The 12,147-nt window shown below is 34.2% G+C and overlaps 1 protein-coding gene across 1 annotated transcript in view; it reads right to left on the bottom strand.

Annotated features, from left to right (window-relative positions):
- The window catches only part of LOC128652711 (vomeronasal type-2 receptor 26-like), a 130,415-nt gene extending 119,857 nt beyond the window's left edge, over positions 1 to 10,558 (bottom strand). Inside the window, exon 1 of the mRNA XM_053705643.1 lies at positions 9,833 to 10,558. Coding sequence (XP_053561618.1) covers positions 9,833 to 10,558 — 726 coding nt within the window. The remainder of the gene's footprint in view (positions 1 to 9,832) is intronic.
- Positions 10,559 to 12,147: the final 1,589 nt, after the last annotated feature.

Raw genomic sequence — 12,147 nt, forward strand, 5'->3', positions numbered from 1 at the left:
GATAAAGACACAAAATAATTTTCTGATAATGTGAAAAGGATAAATAAAAATGTTGGTTTAGAAGCATGTAAATAAAGTGCACAAAATGATATCAAGTCACGTATGTAACAAGTTTTATACTATTAGCCCTGGTCTATAGGACTATATTGATATGTGTGTGATTATTTGGCTAATTTCAGTGTCCCAAATATTCTTACTTTTTGCTGCTTCCTTCTTGGAGTCAGTTGTGCATTATATATAAGCACCCCCTATGCAAAACTAAGTGTCCTACATGCTAAATGTCCTCATATGATTCGATTGTTGGAGGAAACAATGTGGGCATGTGATCTTTTGCACCAGTGTAGGTTTCTTGTCTGGAATTGTTATTTAAACTCACGTGGACAAGTCTTAGCCTCAGATATTCCCATATAATAATGTTATAAATAATCTGGTAGCTGAGGATGCCATTATAGCAATGAGGCAAACAGAGTCAAGACAGCGACAAACACATTAAGCATATCTTCTACATGTGTTTTATGGTGCTGATTCGTCATCACAGAACAGAACAGGAATTACATAAATATAGCATTAAGCAAGCAATATTGAATTATTTTTTTTTATGTACCTAAACTATTGTTTTTCCTAAAATCCTGAATAAATGCTAAACAAAAAAACTTTCAATATGTGTCCATATGTGTTAATTAGGTGTCATTTTGTTGTGTTTCTTAGAAATAAGCCTTAAAATTCACTTATCATACTTAAAAAAAAGACAAGCAATGTTTCCTCAAAACAATATCTACCCAAAAATATATAAATAATGGAGTCTATCTGTTAAGGTTGTGTCAGGCTACAGCGAATCATGTCCGCTCAGCCATTAATAAATCTACCCCTTAGTGTTAAGGCCATTTTTTCCCCTTTGAGGGCTTCATGGAATCATAGTGCTAATTGAGTAGGGATCTGTTCTCCAGGTGCGGTGATGAGTGGAGCAAAATACTTTCATTATGTGAAAATATATATGTTTAAATAGTGGAGCTAATATACAGGAACGTGGGAATTACTGGCACTGCAAATAATATTAGAGGAATATGGACCTAATAAAACTAGGACCAGTGTTGCCCTTAAACTATACTACTAACACATATACCCCACTTAAAATATATGGGGCAAAAGAAAGGGATTATAGCACTCAACCTCTAAATTTAAATAAACAAAATAAAATATAACTTATTATCAATAAATAAAATGTCCAGGACACCCTGTTACACTTCCGCCCACCACACTAAAAACAATACTCTGTCAGTTCAACACCTCCCTGTTTGCTAGTCGATAACAGCATACATCGGCATCAGGTGCCAGAGGTGTAAGAACCGTTTAACACAAATGCGTTTCGGCCGGTATGCGGCCTTTCTCAATGTTCCTAATTTTACAAAGTAAGGACAAATCGAGCTGACATAGGATGCTTCTTAAATACCTACATGAAAATAAGACTACCAGTCACAACGCAATATGTAATACCCCTCCTCTCTCCAATCTCCATATCTTAAATGTGATTGGGTATCGAGGGGGTGTGCGGACCGGTCTGGTACTTGATTGGATTTACTGAAGTTAAGTTATACACACAAATAGCTTACGTATAGCTGTTTTGACAGTCATATGTCTCAAAATAACAGCCTCGCTCTCATGTGTATTGAAACATAGCATCTCCTTCCCCATTTAAAACATACGATTATGACTTGTTTAAAACGTAACATAATACACTTATTAATCTGTACTTAAAGGGCCATAATACCCAAATGTTTAAACACTTGAAAGTGATGCAGCATAGCTGTAAAAAGCTGATTAGAAAATATCACCTGAACATCTCTATGTAAAAAAGAAAGATATTTTACCTCAAAAGTTCCTCAGTAGCCACCTCCCATTGTAAAGGATTTCTAAGCAGCATTTTAGTGTGTTTGTCCTGGGACATCTGAAGGGACTAGCATCGTGCACTCTCATATTATTTCACCAATCAGGTAAAGGAAGCTTACTATGAAATCTCATGAGAGTTAAGTCAAATCTCATGAGATCACAGTAAGAGTTCATGACCTCAGCACTGCTGATGCTGATTGGCTGCTGTTCATTTCTTCATTTTTTTTAATTTTTTTACCTGCAGCTGGGAGCAGGTGAAGTATAACTTTTTTACACAGAACTTACTCTGCTGAGCTGAGGAGATTGTGAGGTAAAATATCTTCCTTTTTTACATAGAGATGCTCAGGTGATATTTTCCTGTCAGCTTTTTACAGTTATACTGCATCAGTTTCAAGTGATTTTGCATATGAGTATTATGTCCCTTTAATATTAGCACCAACACTTATGATTATGCTCACAATGTTTCAAAATTAGAGGTCATTCCCCAACTAAAGATCAAGTAACCAGTAATGGATAATAATCATTTACAATCATGATATGGTTTCCTGTTTCTCTCACGTAAAAAAGCTATAATATATACGAGTGAGAATTCACTCAAATGCTGCACATATTATATCATTCCAAGATTCAAATGTCTTGTACATCATGGCAGCATATATGTATATTAAGCAAGTAAGAGCCATCATAGTTTATAGAAAAATGGTATAGAGTCAGGGAAAACCTTCAAATAAATAACTGTAATGAAGAAGAATCCTATCAGCCAATCGGAATTGAAGGGACGCCATCTTGGATGACGTCCCTTAAAGGAGCCTTCATTCGTCGTTAGTCCGTCGGGGAAGAAGGATGTACCGCGTCGGCGGGATGAAAATGGATCTGGAAGAAAGAAGATTGAAGATGCCGCTTGGAAGATGACATCGCCCGGATGGAAGACTTCTTCAGCGCCGCCTGGATGATGACTTCATCGGATGGAAGACTTCTTCAGCGCGCCTTGGATGATGACTTCTGCCACTCCGGATCTCCTCTTCGGTTCCACCATCGGTGGGTCGGCTGGCTGAAGATGACTCAAGGTAGGATGATCTTCAGGGGGGTAGTGTTAGGTTTATTTAAGGGGGTTTGGGTTAGATTAGGGGTATGTGGGTGGTGGGTTTTAATGTTGGGGGGGTTGTATTTTTCTTTTACAGGCAAAAGAGCAGAATTCTTTGGGCATGCCCCACAAAAGGCCCTTTTAAGGGCTGGTAAGGTAAAAGAGCTTTGAACTTTTTTAATTTAGAATAGGGTAGGGCATTTTTTTTATTTTGGGGGGCTTTGTTATTTTATTAGGGGGCTTAGATTAGGTGTAAGTAGCTTAAAATTGTTGTAATATTTTTTAAATGTTTGTAACTTATTTTTTTTATTTTTTGTAACTTAGCTTTTTTATTTTTTGTACTTTAGTTAGTTTATGTAATTGTATTTAATTGTAGTTATTTGTAGTTCATTTATTTAATTAATTTAATGATAGTGTTGTGTTAGGTTTAATTGTAAGTTAGGTTAGGATTTATTTTACAGGTAATTTTGTATTTCTTTTAGCTAGGTAGTTATTAAATAGTTAATAACTATTTAATAACTGTTCTAACTAGCTAAAATAAATACAAAGTTACCTGTAAAAATAAATATAAATCCTAAAATAGCTACAATGTAATTAATAATTATATTGTAGCTATCTTAGGGTTTATTTTACAGGTAAGTGTTTAGCTTTAAATAGGAATAATTTATTAAAGTATAGTGTAGTGTTAGGTGTAATTGTAACTTAGGTTAGTTTTTATTTTACAGGTTAATTTATCTTTATTTTAACTAGGTAGCTATTAAATAGTTAATAACTATTTAATAGCTATTGTACCTAGTTAAAATAAATTGAAAGATGCCTGTAAAATAAAAATAAATCCTAAGATAGCTACAATATAATTATTATTTATATTGTAGCTATATTAGGGTTTATTTTAAAGGTAAGTATTTAGTTTTAAATATGATTAATTCAGTTAATAAGAGAAATATTATTTAGATTTATTTAATTAATATTTAAGTTAGGGGGGTGTTAGGGTTAGTGTTAGACTTAGGTTTAGGGGTTAATAATTTTATTACAGTGGCAGAGGTGTAGTGGGGGGCAGGATAGGGGTTAATAAATTTATTATAGGTGGCGACGGTGTAGAGGGGGCAGGATAGGGGTAATAAGTTTAATATAGGTTGCGGCATGGTCCGGGAGCGGCAGTTTAGGGGTTAAACTATTTATTTTGTTGCGGCGAGGTCCGGGATCAGCAGGATAGGGGTTAATAACTTTATTATAGAGGGCGGCGGTATAGGGGGGGCAGGATAGGGGTTACTAGGTATAATGTAGGTGGCGGCGGTGTCCGGGAGCGGCGGTTTAGGGGTTAATACATTTATAAGAGTTATGGCGGGGTCTAGGAGCAGCGGTTTAGAGGTTAATAACTTTATTGAGTTGTGGGGGGCTCCGGGGGCATAGGGGGTAGAAGAGTGTAGTTTAGTGTGGGTGCTTGGTGACAGGCTAGCAAGAAAGCTGTCAAAAAGCCGAAGAGCAGCGAGATCGGGTGAGTGATAACTCTCACAATTCGCTGCTCATCGCCCCGTACTTGGTGCACGGCTTTTTGACAGCTTTTTTGATAACTTAGGCGAAATTTTGCAGGTCCGTGGCGGCGATGGTAGGCGAGCTTAGGCGGGCGTATTGAACAGACGAAGGCAGGTAAAGTAGACACGTTGATAACTACCCCCCTATGTGTTCTTTCATACAACTCATTTAGCATTAACATGTGCCCATTCTCTTTTTTCAAACTTTGGAAATATTCAATTGCATTATAGATAGTAATTTCTTCTAATTACCAGGATATGTATTGAGTAGTAAAATGTTCTATTTTGTGATTAAGATTAGAGTTTTTATATAGATCAAATGTTTGTTCACATTGTAGAGGGTTGCTCCCTCAAGGCATAATTAATTACCATCATCATTCAGCTGTGCAATTACTGTTTTTAATCAATGGCTGTGTTAGTTAAGGTATAAGTAGTGTGTTTCTCACTCTTAGGATTAGCTATGATTACGGCTTTTTAGCTGAAACGCGTAAGCACGTTGTACACAGCTGATATTTTATCTTTGTTTTTTTATTCTTGGTGTGGATTTTTGACTTTTTAATATATTCCTGTATGGAAAAATAAATGCTAAGTATTATTTAAACGGATACTGCGCTGCCTGTTTGTCCTTTGTTACCATCATAGTTTATGCCATATCATATGTGAATAACCATACTAAGAGACCAGTATTAAGTTGGGACCATGGAACTAATGGGTGTTGGTATGGTGAGTGCCTAAATTATTTCAGTAGATATTCCGAAATAAATTTGTAATAAATTAAAGAAATGCCCAATAGTTATTGGATTCATTCATGCCTCACGGCATGACACTATCCAATCTAAATATTCATTTAGTTTCCTGTTTGACCAACTGAGTTTCCATATTATCCCCTCTGATGCCAGGTTTTAATTTCTCCAAGTAATAATCACTCTGTAATATCCCAGAAGGGGATACAAAAAGGTGCGCTGTCAGATTTGAAAACGATAGGGGCGGGAAAAGATTGAGGGAGTAACAGAAAAACAAAACAGAAAAACAAAAGATACAAAGTGACTAAAAGCAATGTATTTTTCACAACAATGTAGTGGTTATCAAAGATAAAATACCGTGTCCCAAAAGTGTTGATCACAATGTTTTAGTCCATAAAATAAATTGCCGCCGGACGTTTTCTGGCGGGGCAGCTCCTCTTGGTCCCAGAGAGCGGGGGTATCACTGTAGTTGGAAAAAAAGGAAAAAAGAGAGGGCGCCAATAGTGTAATATTGTTTGTTTCAAAGCGGTATTAGACACAGATATTGCGCTTACCAAAAAAAGTTGCACTGAACTCTGACCAGTGCGGTATCTCCTGCTGGCACTTTATTCAGCGGCCAGTACACTGTATATAGGCATATATTCTCCAGATGTCCTTTATCTTTTCGAGGATTCAGCTCAAGGATGTGTGAACCTTAGAAAATAGAGAGGGAACTCCACATAGCGTAATATGTCTTTTCAAAGGGATGGAGAAAACATGTAGTATGCTTACCAAAAGAAATTGCACTGTGCTGTGACCAGTGCGGTCTCGCCTGCTAGCACCTTAACAGCGGCTAGTATACTGTGTGTTGGTGTAACCTCTCTGTTCTTTAGCGTATGCAGCTCTTTGTATAGTGTCTTCAGCTGTAGCCGTGCAGGTTAACTTGGTAAAGGAATGTCTGTTAGATTGTTACAACTGGATATATAGTAGTTGTAACTGTTTGTAAGTTGTTGTAACTGTTTAAAACTTAACGGCACTAAATAAAAAATGGTGAACAACTTCCATATAAGATTTAAAAAGGCTTTAATGACGCGTTTCTCAACCAGCTACGGGTCATTTCATCAGATATAAAGCAGATAAAATACACTTCAAATTGTAACATTATATACACATTTGACTAATTAAAAACGGAAGTTGTCACTAGAAACTAACCAATGGGTACATCTAAAAGAACTACAGCTGAGATATCAACATCATGTCCCCAGCTGTTACAATTGTAACATTATTAAACGTTATTAAACAATCGAAATTTTGGCAGAAAAAACAGTTACAAAAATGTATTCATGTCAATGTCAAAAAAGGTATATATACACAAAATCCTCGATATATATTATTATTATTATTGTTTCAACCATTTAGGAATATATTAAACTGTGTGATCACATTTGTAGAGTGCAATGTTTTTGGATTTCTAATGAACAATAGATATTGTAATATCTTATTGAGCATGTGTGTTGTGTGTTAGCATGTATATACATAATAGACTGTGTGTTTTTGTTTTATAGCATGAAATAATTTATATCCCTAATAAGCAAAGGGTGTTAGAAAGTCTTGTATATCATTTGTATATTAATGTATTTGTGTTTCTAAAGTTAGACATATCTATTATATATTAGCGATCTTTCTATATATGTTTTCAATATATTTGAATATTTCAGCATATTTTGTATTAACAATGTTCACTCCGATTTAGAGAGATGTGGAAATGTTAGATCCTAATTCAAAATATATATGTTAAGTGGGCAAAACCTTTTTGGAAATAAAATGACAGAGTTCGCTATTGTGATATGTTGCAGGGGATTTTGTGAATTTTTGCCTGTATTGGGTGCAATCTGTGTGGCGCTGTAAACATTGAATCTTTTTCCATATGAATTGGAGAATCAATTATTCCTGTTGTCTTGAATATATATTTTTATTATATTTATATATATTTCATTTTATTATCGATACAAGTATATCAGCATTTTTTAAAAACTTAACTACAGATGTTGTAGAGTCCCATAGTAATATCATTGATATGTTGTTTATTATCAATCCAGAAGTGTATAATTTTGTATGCATATGTGTAATCCTTCCTAAATCGTCTTTTTGTTTTTGTTTTTTTGTGTGTGTTCCTTTTTATTTTTTATATATTTTATATATATTATTTTTTATTTTTTATTCTTTATTCAAATCTTGTCTAAAACTTATGAGAAAATTTGTTTGTTGCAGCGGCATCAGTTTATGTGTTATCTAAAACTTATAGATTTTGTTTGTAGCTGCAACAAAAATTAGATTTGTGTACTAATGATGTTGCATGTCTGGATATGTGAGCCATGAAATTTATAAGAAATATAAGTGTTGTTGACTGTGTATGATCTGAACATGTTTGTATATGTGTGTGTTGTTCGAAGTTTGTTTATTGCTGTAATTTTTTCGTACTGTGATTGTAAATATGATCGATTGGGTATATCTATATTGGAATTATATTATATATGTGCATAAACTATTTTAATATATACTAGATATGTATGAACTATTTTTATATAAAAATGACCTGATGGTTCTGTATGTATATCCTAACATAGGTTGATCTGAGATCCGATCAATGTTATGTGTGTGTATTGACACCTGTTTTTTGCCTTGTTCTGCTGGCGATGTAAATATGTGAGATTTTTTCGGTGTAGGTGTGTGTATGTAAGTGTATTAGAAGAGATGATGTATGTATGTGTGTGTGTCAGTATTCACTGCTAGGTATGTATATCTCCTAAAAGTGATTGTAATGATTATATATGAGTCAATAGTATGTGTTAGTGTTTTAGGTACTAGCTACCCCTATTGGTATCTCTAGGGATTCCTTAAGGGGAGATGTTGTTTTGGTGGAAATGAAACTTGGTCTGTATTTAATAACGCTTTTTTTGGTGTCCATATCAAAAAATTGCATGTGCCTAAAAACTATAAGGATATGTGATGTGGATCTACTAGTTGAAGGCTGCTAAATCCAAATTGGCATTGAGCCCAAATGGATGTAGAGTCTTCAACCAGTAGATCCAAAATGTTTCGCGTTGTCTGAGTCTGATTAGCCTATTGTAATCAGTATTTTTGGGAATGTAATCTAATGGAATATATTTGAAAATATATGGGTTTCCATTGTGTTTCAATAAACAATGATTGGGTATACTATGTTTTATATTCTTTTTCCTGGAATTTTTACAATTCCGGTGATGTTCTCCCCATCTGGTTCTCAGTTTTCTAGAGGTGCGGCCTACATATTGTAGGCCGCATACACATTCCATAAGATATACCGTATAGGATGATTCACAGTTAAAAAAACATGGGAATCTGAAAAGTTTCCCCTGTAACTTGATTTAAAGGTTTTTATGCCAGATTTTATTATTTTACATGTGCCACATCCTGATTTCCCACATTTGTACATTCCACACAAGCCAAAAATACCCCTATTTTGTGTTGTGATCTGATTGGTCTTTTTTGTATGTGTGTGTTTAACTTTTTTGCTTGGAGCTAGTTTGCTTCTAAGGGTCGGGGCTCTTCTATACACAAACTTCGGTTTATCCTTTACTAAACTTTTCAAAATTGGATCCCTCTGAATTATATGCCAGTGTTTAGACAATATATGCTGTATCTTATTAAAATCAGAATTGTATTGAGTTATGAAGCATGTGTCTTTTAATTCAAAAAAATCTGGTTGGCTTTTGTTCTTGTTATTCACGAGAATATCATCTCTATTTAAATCTGATGCTCTATGTAAAGCTTTGTCCAATAATGATGGAGGATATTCCTTCTCTAAGAATCTATTGTATAGAATTTCACTTTGCTCCAAAAAAGTATCATGATTGGAACAATTGCGTCTAATCCTGCGAAACTGGCTGTAGGGAATATTACGTATCCAATTTTTATGGTGATTGCTGTTGAAATTAAGAAAACTGTTACTATCTACCTCCTTGAAAAAAGTTTTTGATATTATCTTCTTGTTCTCGAGGCTTAATATAAGATCTAGATATTCAATATTTTGCATCTGAATATTGGCTGTGAATTGGATTCCCAATTACTGTTTAAATGAGTAATGAAATTGTCAGCTGAATTTTTGTCACCTTCCCATAGGAAGATCAGATCATCTATGTAACGACCATAGAAGACCAGGTTCGACCCCAAGTTTGCAGTGTAAATGTATTTTTCTTCAAAAAAAACCATAAATAGGTTAGCAAAACTTGGGGCGAACCTGGTCCCCATGGCCGTACCTTTTATCTGCAGATAATACTTGTCTTGGTATAGAAAATAATTATGTTGTAGAATGAATGCAATGCTTTCCAAAATGAAATCACATTGTATATTCGGTAGATATATATCTTTTTGAAGATAATAAGCAATAGCCTGTAACCCTAATTTATGTGAAATATTTAAATATAGAGCGAGCTGACATCGCATGTAATCCATAATAAATTTTGAACTGTAATATTGATATTGTATAATTGTTGTAATAAATGTGTACTATCCTTGATGTATGATGGTAATGTGGTCACGTATTTCTGAAGATATTGGTCTACGTAATATGATAGATTGTATGTCAAATTTCCTATTCCCGCAATGATTGGACGTCCTGGTGGGTTTATTTTATTTTTGTGGATTTTTGGTAAATGGTAGTAATGGGCAATACTCGGGTTTTGTATTCTTAAGTAATCTTTTTCATTTTTATTGAGAATTTTTAAAGAAAAACCTTTATCTATATGTTCAATGTATGACTGCAAAAAATTGGTGGTAGGATCTTTGTGTAAAATTTTATAATTGTTTTTGTCATCCAAGATCCTGTTGGCTTCTTTAATGTAATCTTCAAGATCCTGGATGACAATTCCACCGCCTTTGTCGGCATCGCGAATAATAATGTTTGGATTGTTTTGCAAACCATAAATGGCTTTCTGATGGCTAAGAGTAGCATAATTTTTCTTACGTTTTTTTGTGTATAGAATCTTATCGAAGTCCTCCAGAACCACATTCTGGAATAGGTCGATATATTCTCTTCCTACATTGGTTGGATTAAAATTTGATTTGTTTTTAACATCAGTATGTAAAAATCCTTCAAAAAGATGCGTGGTAAGGTCGTCTGTTTCTGCAAACAAACAAACTGTATCTTTGTTGGATGGCATTGTATCAGTCAGAATTAGTTGGGTTTGAGAACTTTCAATTTTATTGGTTTTTAGTTTTTTGTTCGCAAAATATTTTTGTAATGTTAATTTGCGCGTGAAATTGTTAAGGTCCACAAAAATATCAAACATTTTGGGAGTGTTTGGGGGGCAAAAAGATAGACCCTGTTTTAATACTCTTTTCTCATGAATGGATAATTTATGTGATGATAGATTGTAAATACCCTGATCTAGTCTGGATAGTTCCTTTTCCTTGGCGGCAAGGGCTCTACCTCTTGCGCCTCGTTTTCTGGCATGTGAGGTCTTTTTCCTGCTCTTATCTGTGAACTTTTGATTCTCATATGTGGGCCCATCTCTAAAAAAGGGGATGGGTTCTGACTAGTGCTTGGACTATCTGATACTGGAATATTATCTCTATGGTCAGTTGATAAAATTCTAAACCTATTAGGATGTTCATAATGTTCTTGATATGATAGATGGTGTGTGGAGCTGTGATGTGCACCATGATTTAATGTATTAGATCCTGGGTTAGAATGTTTGAAAGGGTTAGGACTGTATGTGTAGAAATCTGATCGTGGATGGTAGTGGTCTATTTTGTTTGCTGACTCATACTGGTAATTCTTGTAAGAGTTATCTCTTTTGTTGACTGGCTCATGTTGATAATTCCTATGATTAGCATTGGGTGTGTGATGTATTTGTAATTTGTTTCTGTTATGTTGTTGTGTTTGATGAGTTTGATAAGATGTCTGGGCTCTAAATTGATGATTTTGTTGTTTGTTCCTATCGAAATTGTATGAGTTATTATTATTATGATGCCCATAATAATGTTCATGTTGTGGTAGAGAATGTGATTTATCTTGAAATGTACTTGAGTTTCTGTTGTTGTGCCATTGATTTCCATGATTAATAGTATTTGGATGTATATGTTGGTTATTAGTATTTGTGTGATAGTATGGATTCTTTTGTTTTTTGTGTTTTCCATATTGGACCAATTTCCATTCATTCTGTGTATTAATATGCCCCCTATTGTTCTCTTGTGTCTCATTTTTGCGATTAAAAGAATAGACACAATTGTTAGTGTAATCTTCATGGTCCCTCTGTAATTTCTTGTTTTTGATGTTGACTATATTTTCTTGGTATCTGTCTGTTCTCTCATTGATATCTTTGTTTATCTTATTATAATCAGGATTTTGTTGATATACTTTGAGATCTGTTTGTATTTTTTCTATGTTGTTGCTGCTCTGACTGTATAATTTTCTCCTATGGTCTATTAGGATTTTAATTAAATTGAAAGAGCATTCACTTAAGGCATCATACCATCTTTTTAAAATCTCTGGGTCATCTTTAAATGAACAGTGTTTCAATTGTCTTAGACCCCTGGGTATATATTTGTTTTCTAAATATTTCTCCAAGGTGGTCAAATCCCACCAGTGTCTGTGTTCTTTGTTTATTTCCTCTTCTAATAGATAGAAGAGATCTCTCATAGGTATAATGCCATGGTTCTCAGATAGGGCTTCTGTAACAGATATGTCTTTAGATAAATTAAATCCTAAACGTTTAGAACTTCTTTCCTCTTTGGATTGCATACTAACAAATAGATAGAGTAATTAAAAATATTAAATTTGTAGTGTAATTTCTAATTCTTAGATTCAGTGAAAATCTTGTATTATCGTGTAATTTCTGATCTTCAGTGGATATGATGAGTGCACGTGTGTGAATCA

This window comes from Bombina bombina, chromosome 3, assembly GCF_027579735.1.
Source record: "Bombina bombina isolate aBomBom1 chromosome 3, aBomBom1.pri, whole genome shotgun sequence".
NCBI lineage: Eukaryota > Metazoa > Chordata > Amphibia > Anura > Bombinatoridae > Bombina > Bombina bombina.